The 22,802-nt window shown below is 36.2% G+C and overlaps 1 protein-coding gene across 4 annotated transcripts in view; it reads right to left on the bottom strand.

Annotated features, from left to right (window-relative positions):
• TBL1XR1 (TBL1X/Y related 1) overlaps nucleotides 1-22,802 on the bottom strand; it is a 174,730-nt gene that overhangs the window by 13,969 nt on the left and 137,959 nt on the right. For all 4 annotated transcript variants that reach the window (XM_077752367.1, XM_077752365.1, XM_077752366.1 and 1 more), the window contains 8 exons: nucleotides 17,089-17,234; nucleotides 14,672-14,894; nucleotides 13,821-13,953; nucleotides 13,320-13,461; nucleotides 10,511-10,574; nucleotides 10,318-10,415; nucleotides 8,921-8,981; nucleotides 84-205 (listed from right to left, as the gene is read on the bottom strand). In XM_077752367.1, coding sequence (XP_077608493.1) covers nucleotides 84-205; nucleotides 8,921-8,981; nucleotides 10,318-10,415; nucleotides 10,511-10,574; nucleotides 13,320-13,461; nucleotides 13,821-13,953; nucleotides 14,672-14,894; nucleotides 17,089-17,234 — 989 coding nt within the window. The remainder of the gene's footprint in view (nucleotides 1-83; nucleotides 206-8,920; nucleotides 8,982-10,317; nucleotides 10,416-10,510; nucleotides 10,575-13,319; nucleotides 13,462-13,820; nucleotides 13,954-14,671; nucleotides 14,895-17,088; nucleotides 17,235-22,802) is intronic.

The following is a 22,802-nucleotide window of genomic DNA, read 5'->3' as shown; positions in this document are numbered from 1 at the left end:
TGGATATTAAACATACATATTTCAAAACCGCTCTGTAATATTATTCATCATAACCACTTTAAAGGGGGAAAATGGTTACTCACAGTGTGTCCCTGGAATGTTTTAATAGGTCTGTCTTGTCCTAGTTTACAGACATGAATGCACATATCTGTACTACAAGAAGCAAAGGTGTTGTTGCTCTGCCAGTCAACATCCAATGCTGGTGCTGAAAAGGAAAAAGCGCTAGGTTTGCATTCATTCCACAAGCACTGAAATCTAGGAGCTTTACTTTTAAACATGGTTGGACATGAAACATGCTAATAAGAACTTAAACATTTTACTTTATAATTTTTTTGGGGGGGGAATAATGGAGAAATTTTATTTCTTATTGTTTAGAAAAGCTGCTTGCATTTTCTTAAGAACTGTACAAAGTATTTCTGATTTTAAAATACTTCTAAAATATTTTTAGAAATCAGAAATATTTTGGCCTAGATGGAGAAAAAGGACTGGGTGTTCAGTCATAATTCCATTTTATTTATTTTTTTTTACAAATAGTTTATTGTCAAATTAGTTTCCACATAACACTCAGTGCTCATCCCCACAAGTGCCCTCCTCCATGCCCATCCCCCCCTCCCCCCACATCCATCAGTCCTCAGTTTTTGTCAGCATTCAAGAGTCTCTCATGGTTTGCCTCTCTCCCTTTCCCCCACCATTTCTGCCCTTCTTCTCCCCCTTGTTCCTCCGTCAAGTTCCTCCTAATCCTCCTATACGTGCAAACATATGATATTTGTCCTTCTCTGCCTGACTTATTTCGCTCAGCATAACACCCTCAAGGTCCATCCATGTTGCTACACATGGCCAGATTTCATTGTTTCTCATTGCCATGTAGTATTCCATGGTATAGATAAACCACATCTTCTTGATCCATTCATCTGTTGATGGACACTTAGGCTCTTTCCATGTTTTAGCTATTGTGGAGAGTGCTGCTATGAACATTGGGGTACATGTGCTCCTATGCATCAGCATTTCTGTATCCCTTGGGTAAATTCCTAGCAGTGCTATTGCTGGGTCATAGGGGAGTTCTATTGTTAGTTTCCTTAGGAACCTCCACACTATTTTCCAGAGGGGCTGTACCAGTTTACATTCCCTTTACTTTCTAATTTTTAAGAGTCATATTATTTTTTTTTTTAATTATAGTACCTAAATATCATAAATATTAATACATTTCAGTTTAGTTGTCTGTAACAGAAAGTACACTGACCTGGTAACCAGATTAGGATTCCTGAGAGCTTGCTCTATAAATTACTAGCACTGGATTCTTGGGATCTCATTGGTAAAAAATTAAATGTGATGTCATTACTTCCTTTTATTTTTAAAATTCTCTTTAGTATTCACTGGACAAGTTCTGCCAATCCCTAACCATTGGACTCTAAGCAAGTCACTTAAGCTTTCATGCTATTTTCCTCATCTGAAAAAAGGGGATAAAGCCTTTTAAGCTTAGTACACAAGGGAACAGAGAATCAAGTGAGATGATGTGTGTGAAAAGTACTTTGTAAATTACAAGTTAGACAAATGTTATACTGAATAATTTCCATTATCCACTCAACTAATAAGTGGAATATTGCATATGATTGCAAAAACATTTTCTTATAAGCGATTCTTGTCAAATACTCCTTAAAATGTATATCACTGAATTCAAAGCCTCACATGCCCCAAAGCTGGAAAGCAATTAATACTTATTTTAGCTCTAATGTGTTTGGAGATATGTTCTTTTCATTTCCCCTGCTCCAAGGTGCAAAGGTTCTCTATACTTAGCAATGCAGATTAAGGTAATGATAGCAAGTAACTGCGTTAAGCAATAGGAGCATACAAAAAACAAAGGATTTAGAGCAGTACAGACACACTATGACCCATTAACTAAGAGTAGTTTTTACATTTCACTGGGTTAGGCGGTAGGGATTAAAAAGTGACACATAATCAAAAGAAGACCTATGAATATAAAAATCATACAAAACTCAGATTTTAGTGTCCTTATAGTAGAATTTTATTAAAACCTACCTAAGTTTATTTGGTTACTTATTACCCATGGCTGCTTTACACTAAAACGGCAGACTCAACTGGCTACCACAGAGATTCACAGCTTGTAAGCCTAAAAAAGTTCCTTTTTTGCCCTTCACAGAACAAGTTTATCATTTCAAGCAAGCACTCAGAAACAAGGAGAAAAACAGGAAAGTTGAAGTTAAGCTATGTAGCCCCATTATTAGAGATATAAAGTATTTAATAAAGTAGGTCAGAACTGGTATCTATGGGGAAAAAACCACTTCCTCATTGTATATCTATGTATAGTAGTAAATGGCTATTTTTATATTGAGCATATTACAAATAGGTATTTTGAGCACTGTTAAGACTGACAAACCAAGGAATGTATCATGTGTAAGAGCTTACAACTATGGAAAGGAACAGCAAAAAGAAGAAATAAAGCATTTACAACTCAAAATGGAGAATTTTATCAGGAATTTCAAAACTACAACAAGACATTTAAAAAAATGACAAAAGACAACAAGCAACAGTGAAATGGATTGAAAAACTAAAATCCAGAATATAGCTCAAGAAAGCTAATGGTAATAATATAACCAGACAATGCAGAAGCACTAAGTTTGGGTGTACTTCTACAATGAAAAACCAAGAATCAGGATACTGCTTGGACTGAGTCAGTAAAGGAAAATAATACAGGCAAGAAAGAAACAGGACAGTTTAATAGAAGCTTGCTATGGAAGCGGTATGGAATTTAATATTATATGGAATTACCGTATTTAATCCTCTCCCAAAGCAACCTTATGAAAAATACAGTGGGAATATAACAATACGAATATAAATTCACATTTTGTACAAAATTTTCAAATTATGAACATTCCTACCTGGTTAAAAAAATAACCAAGTCACACATAATTTTAGCACTGTTGAGCGGGGTGAAGTGCAGGGTTTTACTCCGTTACCATCATAAGGCAACATGGCTAGAGGGGTGTCCGCGATCTCCCTCCCTTGCACACCCTCTTTACCCAAACTGTGTGTCTAATTCCTAGCTTCTGCATGCTTAGGTGCTACGGGGCTCCAGTGGCAAATTTCTTCAGAGAACCGCCTTGTTCTGCTGCTATCTCCATACCCCCACTCCACAAGATGGCCAGTGCCCAATGGCTGGTGGTATATAGGTGAGTTTGGAGGAAAAGAGGGAGCTTCAAAACCCTAGGATATGGTTCAAGGTGAGAAACTCCAAGGTGTAATAAACAATTCAAAGCCCAGCCTGGATTAGGCTGAGGCCAGGCACTCTTCCCCAGAAACTGTCCCCTCTTCCTTGATTCCCTCCTGTTCTCTATAATTCCTCACTTGTTTCTCCTGAGAGTGTTTCCTTAATAAATCACTTCACTCAAATCCTTGGCTCAAGGTCTGCTTCCAGAAGAATCCAACTTAAAGCAGCCAGCAAACAAAAATACAGGCCAACTTTGATCAGTATGTATGAGTTCTGCTGCTGTCTGTATGCATCACATCATCTTAGAGCTTGTCGATGACTGTCCTGTTTGTTGTCTGCTTATTCTCAGGGCCATTCCTGACACACTCTGTCCTGATATACTCTACATGCAGAGGGGGGACTCTTGCAAATTACATATCCCAGGCTCCTGTGCTTGCTGGTTTCCAGATGGGTTCATACAGTGAAAGACATTGGCAAGAGACCATGGTCAAGTGGGATCCTGCCTTCTCTATAGTCTCAGGTATTCTGCACTTGTTATACTCTGGGTTACTACATATTCCTGTTTACTACATATACCTGTTTTTGACTCTTCCAAGACCTTTACAACTATTTCCTTGTATTAAATTCCCCTTCTTGGACTACCTGGTTTAGATTCTGTTTTCATGTCTGGCATCTGCCTCAGTACTACACTTTCATTTTGACACTAAACATTACTATAGAAGATATCATTTGAAAAAATAATTTTGTTCTAATGTTAAATGGTAGGGGAAAAAAGGCCCAAAATTTCTAATAAACTTAAAAAACAAAAGTATAATAAAATGCTATGAAGAATGCTAAGTAACTATCATGATGCATCAGGATCTTATTTCGATGCAGAAAATAAGAAGTGGCATTCAAATAAGTATACCATTAGGTTCAGAACAAAACAGAAAGAAACTGTATGGCCAGGTGAAGGTTAACTGGGGGAAGCTGGGAAATGCTGCTACATGAATCGTAGGATTTATGCTCTGTGATATGCCTAGCTCATAAAATACAATGATTACAAAACTGGGTATAATCTAAGAACACATAGCTCCTCGCTTTGTATTTATTTCTAAAATGAGTGTAGGTAATGCCAGTTCTTTAGGATAGAAATGCATCTCTACTGGGCACCTAGCTGGCTCAGTCAAAACGAGCATGCAACTCTTAATCTCAGGGTTGCAAGTTTGAGCCCAGGGTTGGGTATAGAAATAAAGAATTTAAAAACAGAGAAATGCATTTCTAATAAAATGCATTTTTCTGTAAGTAATATGTGAGAGTTGCTAATACTGATCTCATTTTATTCATGACAGAAGAGAGAAAGAAAAGTTACACAATCCTTTAAAATCTGGGAGCTAAGACTGAAATTTTTGTGTTCTGCAATTTGATATATTTTTGTTACTCCCTCCATCCTTCATAATTTAAAAAGGTAATGAATGACCAAACCTATGCAGTAAGGAAAGAACGGCTTTTATTACTCATTTACATTTTTTAGAAACAGCTTTATTGAAATATAAATCACATACCATAAAATTCATCCATTTAAAGTGCATAATTCAATGGGTTTTGGTATTTTTTTTATTAATTTTGAAATACTATGGTCATATGTAACATAAAATTTGTCATTTCATTAAGTGGATAATCAGTGGTATTAATTACACTCACAAGGCTGTGCAGCCATCACCACTATTTCCAAAACTCTTTCATCATCCCAAACAGAAACTCTGTAGCCATCAAGCAATAACTCCCTAATTCTCCCACCCCTGAATGCTGAGAACCTCTAATTTTTTACTTTTTGCCTCTATGAATTTGCCTGTTCTAGATATTGACTATAAGTAGAATCATATGATTTGTCTCTATGTGTCTGCTTTATTTCACTGAGCACATGTGTTAGGTTCACTAATGTAGCATGTTTCAGAACTTAATTCCTTTTCATGGCTAGACAACAACCCATTGTATGTATAGATCACATTTTGTTTACCCATTCGTCTGTTGGACACTGTGTTGTTTCAACCTTTTGGCTACTGTTGCAGATTCTTGTAACATGACATACAAGAATCTGTTTACATCCCTGCTTTCAGTTCTTTTGGAGATATACCTAGGTGCAAAACTGCTGGAATGTAACATGGTAATTCTATGTTTAGCTTTTTGAGGAACTGTCACACTGCATTCCACAGTGACTTTACCACCTACTAGCAAAGTACAAGGGCCTTAATTTCTCCACATCCTCATGAACACTATGACTTTTTATAGCCATACTAATGGGTATGAAATGGCCACTCATTGCAACTCATCTGTAATCATGATTCTATGCTTTATGCAAGAGTGTATAAGGAAAAAATTTAGCACAGCAATTAAAATACGGTAACTTAAAAAGCATGGTAGACTTCTATTTCTGGTCAAGATGAAATAACAGGGACCAAATTTACCCTCTGCCCAAAACGACAATAAAACTTACAAAATACATGAAATAACAATTTAAGACACTAGACTTGAGGCAATGAAAGACAGTAGTTCCTGAAATAATGGAAACCAACCACCACAGTGCTCTTAAAATTGCCCAAGCTTATAAATTGGGGGGAGGAGTCCAAGTCTTGGCATAGGAAAGAGGAATCTCTCTGCAGGGATCAATGAAATTCCTGAGCTGAGGACAAAGCTGAGAATCTGGAGAGGCCAAGACAGGTGGAATTCACAGGACATTACAGGAAAAGAGACAGCTATGCAGACAGAGATGTCACTAAGTAGTAGTTAGAAGTAAATTTATAGCACTAAACATCCATATTAGAAAAGGAAAAAGGTCTCAAATCAGTGACCTCAACTTCCACACCAAGAAAAAAGTAAATTAGACACTGAAAGCATGATATATAAAAGAATAAATAATTTATGAAACTCATCAACATTAATAACTCCTGATTTTCCAGGGATACTGGTTTTTTTGTTTGGTTTGGTTTGAAGTAGAGTTGGCACAGAGGGATTCTGTTAAAACAATGCAAAATCAAGCCACAGACTCCAAGAAAGCATTTATAAATACCTGTTAAACTTGTGTCCAGAATAAAAAAGTCACAACACTCAGTAACAAAAAAACAGTAAGTTAAAGGTCCAAAGATCTGAATAGACACTTTACCAAATAAGATCTACAGATGGTAAACCGTACATGACAAGATGCTCAATGTCATTAGTTATTAGGAAATGCAAACTAAACCACAGTGGAATAGCAATACCCATTGATTAGAGTAGCTCCAATTAATGACACTAACCACTTATCAAGTGCTGGCAAGGACATGGAAGGACTAGAATGTCTACCTCTGGTGCAAATGTAAACCAATTTGGAAAATGTAAACTTTGGAAAAACAATTCAGCAGTTTACTAACAAGTTTACTAACAAGTATACCTCCCACTAACTATTCTATTCTTAGATATTTACATGGGATCAATGAAAGCACAAGTCCACATAAAGACCTGCACATGAATATTGATAGCGGTTTTATTTATACAGCCCAAAAAACTGGAAACAGCCCAAATTTGCTTCAACAGGTGAATGGATAAAGTGTGGTATATCCACACAATGGAATACCATTCATCATTATACAGAGTGAGAGAAGCCAGATGAAAAAAGAATACATACAGTGTGATTCCATTTACATAATGTAAACTAATGTATGATGAAGAAAGACCATGAGTGGCTTTGTCTGGGCATGAAGGGAGAGATCACGAAGGCCCAGGAGGAAACTTCTGAAACTAACAGGTGTGTGTTCATTACCTCTCAAGTGTGGTGATGGTTTCAATGGTTTATGCACACGTCAAAATATACCAAATTGCACAATTTAAATATGTATAGCTCATTTTATGACCATTGTTAAGTTCAATAAAGCTGTTTCAAAAGACAAAATGCATGGCAAGAAAGAATATCATGGGTAAAAAGCATATTTAACTTGTAAAATGACTCAATACTACCTACCTCATCAGGTTGTAGCCAGCACTAAACAGAATCATGTATACTACTAAGGGTACCATCTCTAACGCAAAGGTGGTTTACGTTAGATGGTAGCTAGTAACACTTAACTTATTTCAACTTTTCATCACTCTTAGGAGGCAGGAGAAACTTTAAGGTGGAAGAGCCAGAGGCCTAAGAGAAATTCATCTAGATGAGGACTAGAAACAAAGGTGAAAAGGAAGTAAAACAGATAAACAAAAACTGGTGTGTAAATGTGGTAAGCTTCAATCAAGCTGATTGTTTAAAATGATGCTTGCAAAATTATGTTACCCAGACACTATAGAAGAGTCATTTTTGTACCTTACTTGGCTTGTTTAGTCACAATAAATAGAAAAAGACAAAAAGGCAAAATGTCAGAAGCTAATCTTAATTTTAAAGGTCATGCTGTGCCTGTAGCTATATACCAAAGATTTCAAAAATAACCAATTCACTTTAGCTTTCAAATCAACACTCGTCCCAATCACAACAAAATCATCAAAGAAGCAGTTAAATCAAGTAAAATATTAATGCACTACTGTTCTAATACAGTTGACCCTTGAACCACACAGAGGATAGGGGCCTGACCTACCCCTTCCACATGCAGTTGAAAATCCTCACATAACTTTTGACTTTTCCAAAACTTAACTACCAATAGCCTATTGTTGACCAAAAGCCTTACCAATTACGATAAACAGTCAATTAACACATATTTTGTTATGAATTTTATATTGTATTTTTATAATAAAAAGCTAGAGAAAAGAAAATGCTAAGAAAATAATAATAAAGAAAATAAATTTAGAGTATTGCAAATGTACTTATTGGGGGGAAAAAAACCATGTATGTAAGGGGACCTGCACAGTTCAAAGCTATGTTGTTAACAAGGGTCAATTGTGGTTATTAGGCATCTTGTTCTAGTTTAATATTAGTAATCATCATCAGGAAATTCCCTAAGGAAAGTACAAACTGAGGGAGAGCTAGTATTAAACTCCTGCTGTGTCCACCCATCAAGTTCTATGCTAGGTGCATGGTTATATACCAAGGAGGAAGAAGCACAGACTGTTGGTGGGGGTGGCGGGAGAGGCCAGCTCAGAGTTCCTGTTTTCCAGTGTCAAATTATTTTCTAAAAGAGAAATCCATCCAAAGTACCAACATTCCAACAATGCTAGGAAAACTTATTTTTTTTTTAGTTTCATGTACACAGGAGGACTAATTTAGAAAGAAGTCCAAAATGTGAAATGACAACACCTTAATTTGTATGAGTTTATACATTATTTTCCTAAACATTATTTAGTTTTATCCTCATAACAAATAGGTATAATTATGATCCTTCATTTATAGAGAATGAGCCTCAGGAAGTTTAAATGACTTGCCAATCTTAAAGCTTAAGTGGAGGTGGAACTGCCATTCAAACTTAGACCGCCTGATTTAAAAAAAAAAAAAAATCTATGTTTTCACCATTAAGTAATACCAACCTAATTGCACTAGGCTGCAAATGCTTTTTTAATGGTACATTTCACAGAAAACGTCTGATGATCCCCTGACAATTAACAATCTGAAAGTCATGGAACATCAACTCCTCAAAGGACTAGTAACAAGATTGATATTTGATATTTCAAAACTTTAAATAAATTTTACGCTTTTATAAGTTTAATTCAAAAATACAGAAGAAAGTGCCAGTTATCATGGAAATTACGAAGACTTACCTGAATGAAAAGGAAACTGCTGCTTGGCCTCACCAGTATGTGCATCCCAAATAATTGTAGTCTGAAATTGAAAAGAAAAGGAAAATACATTAAGAGTAACATTAAAAGGTGTTTATGACAGATGCCTACATTAGATGCCTAACTATGTTAAAGCAATAGGAAATGTCAAAGTGAATTTAATTTTTAACATTTACTTCATCTCCAATAAATAGTACAAGGGAATATTCCATTCAGGGGTGGGGGGGGGGCAGGATGACTATTAAGTAGTTTCGGTTTTCCCTGGTGATTTTTAATCCATCAACTTACTTCAAGTAATTATTAGTTGTCTACAAAATACTAGACATTATAATGCATTGCTTTGGAAACTCAACTGTAATGGTGTATTTAGTGTAAAAATGTGTCTAGCTTTTTAGCTATTAAGAGGCACATTCTTGGTTAATAAAGTCATCAGCCAATTCTCAATATTAAGATTTTTAAAGCTCACATTTATATATTAAGGCAGCTTGAATTTTGACAAGATTTAAAACAATGTCTCGTACAGTAAATGCAAGTATGACACATAAATCTGAATGGATATATTCAGAACTCCTTTAAACACCCTCCCATTACTAGTTTTGTAACTCTGGGGATATAAAGCATCACACAGTGGCTGGCAATGGCTATTAATAGGGCTTTTCCTGCCTATTCCTGACCTCCTTTACTTTTCTTTCCCCCCTTTTCTTTTCCCTCTACTTCCACTTCTGACAACTCACTCAGTTAACTATGAGCATATATTTTCCTGGATTAAAATAATCTTAAACCTGTATTCACCTTGGGAGGTGTGGTAAAGGGGCTGACCTAAGAAAATGATAGCAAGAAGGCTCTAATTTCATCCTATCCATATTTTCCAGCTAAGCTAGGTGAAAAAAGCTGGAGAGATCCTGCATTTCTTACATTTTCAATTAAACACAAGGAGTTCGGCTAACAGACTGGCTCTAAGATTTCTCATGGAACTCTAGAGCCATTTTCATAGCTGAAATAAACTAGAAACAGGCAAAGGGAAGCAGAGTATGGGAGGTATGACATTCATTATTCCAGCAAATTCCACCAAAAATGATGAGTGGTCACAAAATTTAAAAAAAAAAAAAAAAAAAAAANAACAGGTCGCAAAAAAAAGGAGGGTCAAAAAAAAAAAAAAAAAAAAAAAAAAAAAAAAAAAAGAATGGCATTTTGATGAGTAAATTCAGGAATGAGTGGATAGAAATGTAAGAGCATTTCTACTATCATCATAAATTCATACCTGAATTTCCCATAGATGAATGTTTTGTTGTTTATATGATTAGCTGAAGAAAATATTACTTTCAATTATACTCTATAACACATTAATCTTTATAAAACTCAGTTTAATGTTCTTTTACCTTGTCTACTCCAGCACTTAGGATGAAATTTCCTTTCTTATTCCACTTTAATGCAAATATAGGGCCTTTATGCTGCCCCAAGGTGCTAGCAAGGTTACCTAACATTAAACAAACAAACAGAAAACATTAAAATTACCTCAAGCTTTAAACTTAGATCAACAACAACATATGAAAAGAAAAATGTTTCATTTACCATCTTTAGTCCATATTCTGGCAAATCCATCGTATGAACCAGTTGCTAGAAGTGTACCTTCACTCTGTCAGAGAAACACATTTCCTTTAATTACATAATCCAAAAAGGACATTTAATTGTTATTAGACTATTTGATATTCAAACCTTAGGAACAGCAGGTCCTTAACATTCTCTGCTTCAAAATTTCTGTTTTGTCTATTTGGGAATGCTACCAAAGAGCTACAAAACATCTTTTATTGCTGTGAGGCTAGTATTTATTTAATCAGCATTTAGTAATAAGCATGTGAGCCTTATATCCAAATCTCAAGAATTACAGAAACACTCTGGAGCAGGACTATCACTACCCTTATGCATGCTGAGGTCTCTGGTATTTTCACAGACGCTCATGATGAAGGATGGAAGTAGGGTGGTGGACTGGGAAAGACATCAAAATCATAATATCATAATGATGTAACAGAGTAAGAAAGCAAAATCGGCTAAAACATTTTGTTATGATTAGAAGTTTTCCCATGGCCCTCTAAATCTTTTACTGTCTAAATGAAGCTGCTGGTGTTGTGTGTGAACCAAACAATACTGCTGTTTCTGATCATCGGATACTTAAATATCACTGAATGTTTCTTTCCTTTGTTAATTCTTTCCCAATATGAGATCCTAACAAATTTAGAAAAGAAAAGAAAAGAAAAAAAAAAGCCAGAAAAGAGCATAGGCTGACTTTATGGTTAATGAAGTGAGTACAATTGCCTGGAAGCACTTTACTGCCAGGAGAAATCCATACCACTTTCTCTCATCTGATACTCCCTTGCTGTGTCTGACCTTGATGAACGGCACAACAGAAGGGCAGATCTACAGAAGCGCAAGTTACAGAGTGCATTAAACAGACTATTACTGGGATTAGTAAACACTACTGAAGACACAAATGAAATCCTGCCTTAGTGCTCTCTTGATGGTTTTTGGAAAGGGAATTGAAAACAACAATCACCTTTTTTCAGACCTCTCAAACCATACGTTACGTACAGTTAAGTGAGAAACAAACAGATGCTGGTTCTAGAGGTTGTAGACTCAATTCTGCCAGGAATTGGCTCTATGGTTCTGAGGAAGAAGGAGCATGTTGAAACCAATAGCAAAAGCTTATTTCCAGACTCCACGCAATGGGAGGTTTCCTTTAAACTACTGGCCCCCAAACATCTTAGTTCATGGACCACTACAGTAGGAAAATAATAAAGGGTAACATTTTCCCCTTTTTGTGGAAGATTCAAGTTCATAGTGGATAATGTATGTTTGAAAAGTCCACGCTTTTAAAAAACTGTACCTTGCAATTCAGAATCACCAAGCTCAACAAACCAACATTTGCTAACCATGCTTCTCAGTAAATTTCATTAATATATGGCCTCTGAACCAAATAGCATTATCAAGGAGATAAGGCCTCTGACCTAATTTTTAGTCCTCACCCTACCACCAAACAATACTGTGACATGCTAAACCTCTTTTCATTTCTATAACTATTAACTTCATAGGAGGGAAAGGGTAAATATATTGCTGGAAATTTTGAAAGAGAACACTAAAGAAAGCTAGCTATGAGTTATGGCAGAATTTCAAAGAAACTGAAAACTTTAGCTGGAGTAACGGTTTTTAAAGACAGATCTCATTCATTGGAATCAGATTTGGAAGATCCTTTGGGAAGCTGCACAAGAAGTTGTTAAACAGAGGCCAGAGGAGGAAACAGTGTTCATTTGGTGAGGAAAGAACCATGAACCCCATGAAATGCTGAGTAATACTGAAATAGTTTAAGAAGCTTCTTAGAATTGGGAGGGTAGGTAAGTAAAAAATGGATGAGTTATGGGGCGCCTGGGTGGCTTAGTCGGTTAAGCGTCCGACTTTCGCTTAGGTCATGATCTCGCGGTTCGTGGGTTCGAGCCCCGCGTCGGGCTCTGTGCTGACTGCCAGCTCAGAGCCTGGAGCCTATTTCGGAGTCTGTGTCTCCCTCTCTCTCTGACCCTCCCCTGTTCACGCTGTCTCTCTCTCTCTCTCTCCTAGAAACAAAATAAAAATATTAAAAAAAAAAAAAAAATGGATGAGTTACAAGAAAGGAAAAAAGGCAACATGGAATAAAGGAAAAGAAACAGAACTGTAAAAATGCTAACTTTTCACAAATTAATCACAGAATGAAACAAACTAAGCTGCTAATCATGTATTTAAAAATGAAAGGGTAAAGCTTTATCAAACAAGTCAGACCAGTCAAGTTATCTCTGAAAGATGTGAAATGACAAACCGAATCGGAGAAGCTTAAGCCCACTGTTGTTGAATAAAGCCTGGAAATGACCTAGACTAATGACCCCTAAAAGGCACACAATCAAGCTTTCATCAGTTCATAGCAAATGAGAAAAACAAGAACATGCTTTCTTAAGGTAAATTTCTCTTGTCCCTCCAGCCAAGGACTGCATAGTTAAAGATTTATTATGTGCCTATTGTTGATTTTCATCTATTACTTCATTTATGTAGGTACCATTACCACACTTGTACCTTACATGTGAGGAAGATGAAGCACAGAGTGGGCAACCACCAGTTTTACAACGGTTCTGCTGCAAGACAAACTGAAAAGCTGCAAGTTGAACCTAGGTCTGACTGCTGGAGGGCCAGTCTTTGTTTTTTTTAACACCGTACTTCAGAATGAGAAGTCCTAGTTTGTTGTTCTTATTAGTGAAACTCAAAAACATCTGGACAAATGGACAAATCCTGCCATTAGTCTGAGGTTCAGAGAGGCTGAGTATATTAGAAACTACATTCATCACGGTTAATACATGATACTCACATTCCAATCTAGGGATGTCACATCCTTGTTGCTTGGGACATCTTGCCCTCCTTCTCGTATACAATGTCTAAGTACTAACTGTGTGGAGCCACTACTGCTATTTTCACTAAGATTCCATATTCTTGCTGTTGAGTCTCCAGACCTATAAAGTACGGAACAGATTTTAAATCCTCATGATATTCTTAAGTATCCCAGAATCAAAGCAACATATTTATATACTATGATTAATAAGACAAATACAAACTAGACTCTCAGGGATTTCCATCTCTAGTATTTTTCTTAGTGCCTTGGGCACCTTCTTAAGGAGTAAGCTTAATTAAAACTTCTAAGATTACTTTATGAAGAAATAAAGATTTACAAAGACAAAAAGACCACAAAGAAGCAAAAAAAAACAAAAAAAAACAAACAAACCTGGAAATGTAAGTAATGGTTTTATAAAATGTGTCACAGTTCAGTACAATATTTTTAAAAATACATTTAGTTTCACTTTGAGAAACATACCCTGATGCCAAGAGATCGCTAACAGGGTTCCAGGCACAGATGAAAACTTCAGATTCGTGGCCCCGTAACACAACTGCTTTATTAGGGGGGATTTCAACATCCCCATCCACTTCCATCATATCAGTATGATTATCTATGTCAGGAGAAACAAGTGGAAAATGCCAGTTAGGTAATATTACAACATCTTGAGTGGGGGGAAATAATTCTTAACCAGCAAATACCTCCTTTATAATATATACCTTTTTTTAAAAAAAAAAAAAAAACTGTCAGGTAATGGTGAAAATGCTTATATAGCACTTATCGCATGAGAGAAATTCCTCTCCTTAGTTAAGTATGACCATACTATTTTTAAAAGATAAAGGTGTGTGTTTGGGGTGGGGGAGAGACAGTGAGAAAGGCTGCAAAAAGGTTAGAGCCAGACATGGCTAAAATGATAAAAGGATCAGAACTAAATATAATCCACGCCAACATTATTCTGAGTTTCTGCCAGTAGGGGTTGCTGATATCATTCATATAACATGAGAGGTGCCTTTGTATCTCCATGTCAGAGCTTTACTGTGTGTTAAAGACTAACATTACAAATTTTCTTTAGGAATCAAATGCAGACAACAAAATTTACCTAACAGCAGCAAATGGTTTCTAAATATTGAAAAAGAAAATAAAATCCATGAAAGTAAATCTATCTTTCTGGAGCTTTAGGAATAGAAATCTGAATTGTGATACAAGTTACAGAAACAAGTTGGCATAAAGGAAACAGATGATGTTACTTCAGTTTAGAAGATGAGACATCCACATAAAGCCAAATACTTCTCCTGAAAGGGAATTTTTTTAAAATTCCGATCTCCACTCACTTGCTATAGTGTGTGCTCCATTCTCCTCGCCGTTTGCTGTGTTCTCTCCGTTTTTGGCAGCTCCCTGTTGGTTTGTGGCAGCTGTGGCAGCTGCGGTGGCTGCCGCTTGTTGCTGTGCAAGCTTATCTCTGTAAGCTTGCTGTCTTGTCTGTACCACATCAGGCATTACGGCGTCTATCAGTGACAGAGACTCTATTGGTCGACCATCAAACAGGGTACCATCCTGGATTTGGAAATTGCAAGAAAAGGAATATGATGAAAAAAAACACATTTAGGGTGAAGCAACTGCAAACAGCTGTTTAAATTTTCCTCCTCATCTAGTTCGTACTGTTAAATGTCGCCAGATAAAGCTGAGATACTGAAAGGAATAATAAAAAGTAGGCCCAGAGGATAAAACATTTATTAATTAGATTCCAAAATTCTGTTAGGGAAAAGTAATGACAAATATGGAATAGTTCGTACAATGGTAAGAGACTTGGTGCGAATGGATCTTTAAAACTAAAACCTTTTAAAATAGTTTTGCTGGACTCAAAAGCTTCGTATGATTTGATTCAAATATTAAACAAGAAACAGACCAGATATTGGGCCATATAGTCATCTTATTTTACTACTGTGTTGAAATGGAAGCACAGTAAGGTTTAAAGACTTGTTCAAGTTACACAGCTAGTCAATGGCAACTGAAATCTCTTAAATGGTGCTATTCAAAGTATGATCCGAGGAACAACACTACCATCACACCAGGTAGCTTGTTGTAAATGTAGATCCCAACCTACAGAATCAAAATCTCTGAAGGGCTCAGGTTACCAAGCTCTCTAAGGTAATCTTATGAGCACTAACATTTGAGAAGTACCATCATATAACTCTGAGACTGGTGCTCCTTAATTTTATGGAATTGCTATAATTTTCCTCCTCTCATTGATATTAGGTAGCTGATAACTCATAAAAAGTTCTCTAGTGGGGGCACCTTGTTCGGTGGGTTAAGCATCCAACCTTGCTCAGATGATGATCTCATGGTTCACGAACCCTGTATGTGTCTCTCTGCTCTCAGCGCAGAACCTGCTTCAGATCCTCTGCCTCCATCTCTCTCCCTGCCCCACCCCCACAAGAGCTCCCTCTCTTTCAAAAAGAAACATTAAAAAAAAAAAAAAAGTTCTCCAGTGGGCACAAGAAAAGACACAGAACAAGTCAGAAATAGAAACTGAGCAAATTAGCTGGGAATATGCATATGTAAGGTCTGACTTGCTTAAGTTGGTGAATATGCATTAACCAATAATCTACAGGGGTGTGATGGGGTGCTCAGAGTTACAAAAGCACGGCATCTCTTTCTGAGCTGTCAATTGGAGTGTTTGAAGAGTAGGAGAATTTATTTTAACGTAAAAATATTAAAACCAACAAAGATACATTGTAGAGTACCATATTAAAATCTATAATACATTTAGTTTTTAGATAAAATGAGACTTTATCTCTGGCCACTGGTGGAAATTGTTTATCACCCTGTGCAATATAGGATACTTTGGAATGGAAAGTACCAGAAGATAATGAGGACACACTTAATTTAGTATTAGTGGATCTTCCAGTTATACAGATTGGGAAACTGAAAATAATGAAATCAATATTAGTATACCATGTAACTATACTAACGAATATTGATATAGGAACCATGGATGCTTGTTTTAAAAATACTCATGAAAGGGAAGGGGAGTATGTTAATCTCTGCAAATATGAAAATACAATGAAGAACTCCACATATTATAAATCTTGATCATATAAGAAAAATTACAGCTAGATAGATAGACCAGGATTTCCAAACTTTTTCTGTGAAAGTTCTGTGAAAGGCCAAATAGTAAATAATCTTAGGTTTTGCAGAGCATAAGGTCTCTGTCACAATGATTCAATAATGCCACTGTTAGCACAAAAGTAGTTAAGACAATATTTAAATGATTGGCTGTGTTCCAATCAAACTTACAAAAACAGGGAAGCAGGCAGGACTTGGCTCATGGGTGGCTGACACCTAAATTAAACCACTTATATGTGGACCTTAGGCAATAGCATCATAACATGGCTCTAATTATAAACTGCCTTCCAAAATCAGGTATAACCAAATAACCTGAGGTTTTCTAATTCTTCAGACCATCAATTATGGTGTGAGCATTCCACAGCAAAATGTTGTTGTTTTGAAGAAAATTATTTCTTACTATTTACTTATGAAACCATAGAAAGGGAAATAAACCAGAGATGATGGCTCTTACAGTTGGGAGCCAACATGACTTGCCTGTTCAACCTGACTGTAACATAAGGAACAACACCCTTCAATTTTGTCAACCTGGTGAAGCTAAAGTCAGAAAATGAATGAACAAACAAGATATCAGATTTAAGGACATATTTAAGAGTTAGTATTTGAAATTAGTTTTCCTTACCTCATTAATACTAACTTCTGCCTCTACATACTGTAGACCTTTCTGGATGATAGAAATCAATGCAGCAGGTGGGACGAGGGCACCATTTATGTTAGACTGACTGATATGGCTTTCTATACCAAAGGTAAACGCTGAATGAGAAAATCCTAAAAGCAAAGAGAAAGGTATATGAATTTATTCTCCCAGTAGCAACATGCTACAGGACACAAATGGAAGACCTCTGTAATCTTTCAAAATCATAATCCTTTTGTTAGCTAAGCTTAAATATGTTTTTACACAAAAGGAGTACCAAAATCCAAACATGTTAACTTTTACATATTTCCCTTTTCACTTTAATTACATAAAATACTATTTAAAATTTATAGTGTGTATAAAATTTAGCCATGGCATATAATTTTCCTCAAAAAATTGCATCAACTTTAAAGCTAGGGGGAAAAATATCTATGGAAAACATGCTTCACTCAAAATAAATAGGTCAAGATAAATTAACATGACATTTAAATATTTTTGTAGTATATTTAAATTTCTATGTACAAATTGTCAAACATCATATAAATCCAATATACTGCAGGTTTTTTTAACTTAGGAAATAAAACGCCAACTAAAATTAACATAAAAAATGAAAATAATTTTTATGCTTAAGTCTCATTGTATGTATGCGTTAAGTGCAAAAAACCTCTACTAATTCTTTGCCACTTAGTAATAACCCTAGATCTAAATGAAAACTTTAGGATATGGAAGTTAGCAAGTAAAAATCCAGTTTCTATCAGAAACCCTAAATTTAATTTGAAATACTTAAAACCCGAAACACATAACAAAACTCTCTTTATTTTGGCCTTGCTTTTTATGAAAGTCAAGTCCAAACTCAAAGATAAAATTCTAGTAAAATGAGAGACCCAAGTGTGGTTATTCTTCTTTACTAAAACATCCATCAGAGTTCATCATCAAGTGTCATTAATATATTTTAAATAATTCAATTAAATTATATGAAATGTTAAGAAACTTTCATACTAAGTAAACTAAATGCATATGGGCTTACTTGTGTCTTAAGCTGATTTAACCTATGTAATTAACTGTTGCGAGCCTAGCCTAATTTTTTAGTGCCTACTCTTTGTCTTTTTGTATTTTGTGCTTCCACTTTTAGGCTTCTTGTGGCACTTATGAACAGTTATAATAAAATACTCTGGACCCACAAAAAGCATGTGGCTAGGAATTATTATCATTGGTCAGTAAACAAAATATACCTAAAGTTTTCCTCCTGGCTCCTTCCTTCCCTCTTTAAAACACCTAGCCATTCCCATTCCTGCAACCCACAGTGAGAAGTGAAAAAAGGTTACTTAAGACTTTTAACTCATAATTTTACCCAGCGGCAAGATCGTTATTAAACACATTTCGGCTTAATTTGAGCTCATAGAGATGGCTAAGAAATATAGCAATAAAACTAAGAAACACATGAATGAAAATAAGCATCATTCCACATTGTCCCTAACATGAAACTCAGAACTACTTGAAGATAAGCAGATTCCAGGTTGCCAGGGTAGAAGTCTAAGAATAAAGGCTGGGAAGGATGGAGAGAGAGGGTAAAAAATAAGGCAGTGAAATCTATAAGCATGAGGTTAGAGAGTCCGGTTTTCAATTATACACCCCTCCCTAAATAAATTCTGTAGTTAAGTCATAGGGGAAAGGAAAGGAAGAAAAAAAAACGAGAAAAAAAAAAAAAAAGAAAAGAGAACAGCTAAACAGCCCAGTGGCTTAAAGATTTAAGAAGACTTCAAGGTGGACAATACCATTTATGGAGGGTCTACACCGTGCACACATAGTTTTATTATTTTATAATCTGAGTTAGCAGATAGAAAAACAGCCACTAAGAGAATAAGCATATATTTTTTTAAGTTTTTATTTAAATTCCAGTTAGTTAACATACAACATAATATCAGTTTCAGACATACGATATAGTGATTCAACACTTCCATACAACAGCCAGTGCTCATCACATGTGCCCTCCTTAGTCCTCATCACCTGTGTAACCCATCCCCCACCCACCTCCCTCTGATATCTATCAGTGTATTCTCTATAGTTAAGAGTCTGTTTCTTGGTTTGCCTCTTTTTTCCGTTTATTTCTTAAATTCCACACATAAGTGAGATCATATTAGGTGTTTGTCTTTCTTTGACTGACTTACTTAGCATAATGCTGTCTAGCTCCATCCATGTTGTTGCAAATGGCAAGATTTCATTTTTTATGTCTGAGTAATATTTCAGTGTTTGTGTGTGTGCGTGCACACATGTGTATATCGTGTGTGTGTGTGTGTATCTCACATGTTCTTTAAGAGGATAAAGATTTAAATTCATTCAGAGACCATGGAGGTAACTACTACATTCTGCTGCTCCTACTGAACAATTAAGTTAGAATATAGTCAAAGATAAAGTGAAGACAGAGTTGAGCTCCTGTTTACTAATAGAAAATAAAGGATTATGTCATTGTTCTGTTTCAAATCAGGGTGCTAGAAACTGGTGTCAGTGCATGAAACATTAAGACATCTTACTAGAGGGGCGCCTGGGTGGCTTAGTCAGTTAAGCGTCTGACTTTAGCTTAGGTCATGATCTCACGGTTCGTGGGTTCGAGCCCCCCGTCGGGGCTCTGTGCTGATTGCCAGCTCAGAGCCTGGAGCCTGTTTCAGAGTCTGTGACTCCCTCTCTCTCTGACCCTCCCCTGTTCACGCTGTCTCTCTCTCTCTCTCTCTCTCTCTCTCTCTCGTCTAGAAATAAATAAAAAATTAAAAAAAAAGACATCTTACTGGCAACATTTTTAAAGTGTTTTGATTTTCATAAGCCTCACAAAATTTTTAGCAAAGTCCATGACATTTGTACTCTCTAATCCATGAGTACGCTTTAAACAATCAAAATAATCAGATTTAGACCCTTTTTAGAGTTCAAATTTATGTCCAAGAATATCCTAAGAGTTGTAGGTGGAACAATGTCAATTTTCGGCTGGAATGTTGCATATATCCAGTATTTATTGTTAGACCAGGAGAGAAGCTATCACAGGTCCTTTGCATCTATCTCCAGTTATTACTGGAGTAAAAATAGTAAGAAAATAACTTTGAAGGGGTATTAACATTGTTTTGAGACTTCTCATTAATGTCTACCCTAAAAAGGTCCATAATTAAAAACACTCTGCTTCAATAAATGTGGAATTCAACTGTAATTTTATTTCTAGCCATAGCATTACATGGCAGATTAAAACTGTGTTCAAAACTACTTTTCATTTAAAAAATTTTTTTAGTGTTAATTTATTTGGGGGGGGTGAGAGAGAAAGTGGGGGAGGGGCAGACAGAGAGGGAGACAGAAACTGAAGCAGGGTCCAGGCTCTGAGCTGTCAGCACAGAGCCCAACGTGTCGGCTGCTCAACTGAGACACCCAGGTGTCCTACAAAACTACTTTTCTTATGCCCCTCCTTAAAACTTGTTTTTCCTTATATGGAACCAACTTGACAATAAACTATTTGTTAAAAAAAAAAAAAAAAAAAACAAAACAAAAAAAAAACCCTTGTTTTTCCTTAGAAATTTGACCTGACTTTAATACATCTGAAAGTCTTAAGTTTCAAGAGGTTTAAGTTTAAACTCTTAAGTTTCACCTTGGCTCCCGATATTCCACCATTCATCAAATCCTATCAATCCTACCGCTCTGGTCTCTGTCATCAGCTTTCCTTTTCTGCTAGAATCTCGAGTTTAGTCCCCACCATCCCTTGCCTACAGTCACTGCCATAAGTTCCCGCTCTGCCCATTTGTCACACTACAACTAGAGTATTACCTGTGAAGAAAACCAATCATATCACTCCTTACCGGGCATTTTCAATGATCCCTTTGGCCTTCCGAATAAGGGCCAAACTAAGTATGACACAGTTACCTTTGTAATCTGACCCTACCTCTCTCTCCACACTCATCTCCCCAATTCTATGCTCCCACCCTTTTTCCCACTGCACATTAAATTCAAGTATCTGCCAGTTATAGGTAGCACTGTGAATACATTATGCTATCTCATACTTTTGTACCTTATATGTTCTTAAGTTTTCTTCTCTCTGAATGGAGGTAAACTCCTTCCTTTCATTGCCCCAGGGTGGATCATTCTCTTCTTTGCTAATCCTAAAATTTGTGTATGTATGGTATTTACCATACTGAATGGTTAACTTGTGGGGGGCGAAGGGGGGCTGTATGCATGTGTAAAATGACTAGACTGGGCAGCTTGAAGAGTTTGTCTAGTAAATCTTTTCATTTACTAGGACCTAGTAACCTAGGAATTAGGCTATTAGAACTAGAACCTAGAAACCTAGGTTACTTAATTTAACTAATGCTCAATAAACTTTTGTTAAATCAGAATGCAATTCTACTATAATGTATTTTGGCACATCAGAGTATCCATGAATCCATGAAAAAAAGCACAGGACTTAAACAAAACTAAAACTTGAACTGGGTTATGCCAAAGAAAATTTCCATTTATCTGTAAATATATATGCAAGAAATACTTTTTCAGGGGCAACTTCTGATTTACAGAATAGAAGGCAAAAAGGATCTACCTAAATCTGCGAGATGTTGAAGTCTGGCTTGATTGCTTAAAATAGCATCCCTTCTTTTCAGGAGTAAGAGCAAATCTGATGTAAATAATCCCTCTGTAATCAAGTACTCTACAAATTCACTATGGTAATTAAGATATGGGAGGTAAAAAACAAATTCCAGAAAGGAATAAGGCTAAAAACCATTAAGTTCAGTATATGGGAACTCAGGAATAAAGACAAGAAGTGACCAAAGTGAGGGAGGCGTTGATTACTCAAGAGACTACACATGGTTCCCACATAAGAAACAAGATCACAAAACAACTATTTTCTGTACAGTGTTTCTTACAGGGAGTGCTTTCCCTTGGGATGACAACAGAGACTCTGATTTCAAAGATGTGTTAGTTCTCCAGAGCATGCCAACTGTACTTTGCAAATAGGACCATGAAAATGGGCCTTGGACATCATTGACTATGGTGTGAAATGTCTGAACAACAGCAAACAAGCTTAACTGTTATCATAGCACAGTCCAGAATGAAAATCTAATTTATCCAACATCCTATTTAAACTTCAGGTAAGAAAAACCCAGAAAATTATATCCTTGTTCCCATCACCACACACTTTCTTGCCCCAAATCCACTTCCAATTGTGCCCTAAGGACCCAGACTTCTGTTTATTCTAAAAAGTTCTATACTGGAGCACCTGGGTGGCTCAGTCGGTTAAGCATCCGACTTTGGCTCAGGTCATGATCTCATGGTCTGTGGGTTCAAGCCCCACGTTGGGTTCTGTGCTGACAGCCAGCTCAGAGTCTGGAACCTGTTTCGGATTCTGTATCTCCCTCTCTCTCTGACCCTCCCCTGCTCATGCCGTGTGTGTGTGTGTGTGTGTGTCTGTCTTTGAAATAAATTAAAAATAAACAAATAAATAAGTAAATAAAATATTCTATACTTAAATGCTTAAAGATTTTAGAAAAGGTGAAAAGAATTAGGGGGGAAAATGCTATAGGGGGATCCTGCATGTTGAAGATTTAGATATAGCACTTATAAAAAAATAATGGACAACATGGAGAGGGGAAAAAATTACAATAGCAAACACAAATACAACTGTTAATATTTTTATATTTCCTTTACATACTGTTTTCCTCCATCACAATATAACAGACTGG

This window comes from Crocuta crocuta, unplaced genomic scaffold (assembly GCF_008692635.1).
Source record: "Crocuta crocuta isolate KB4526 unplaced genomic scaffold, BGI_CrCroc_1.0 scaffold151, whole genome shotgun sequence".
Taxonomy (NCBI): Eukaryota; Metazoa; Chordata; class Mammalia; order Carnivora; family Hyaenidae; genus Crocuta; species Crocuta crocuta.
This window is presented reverse-complemented; position numbering and strand designations above follow the sequence as displayed.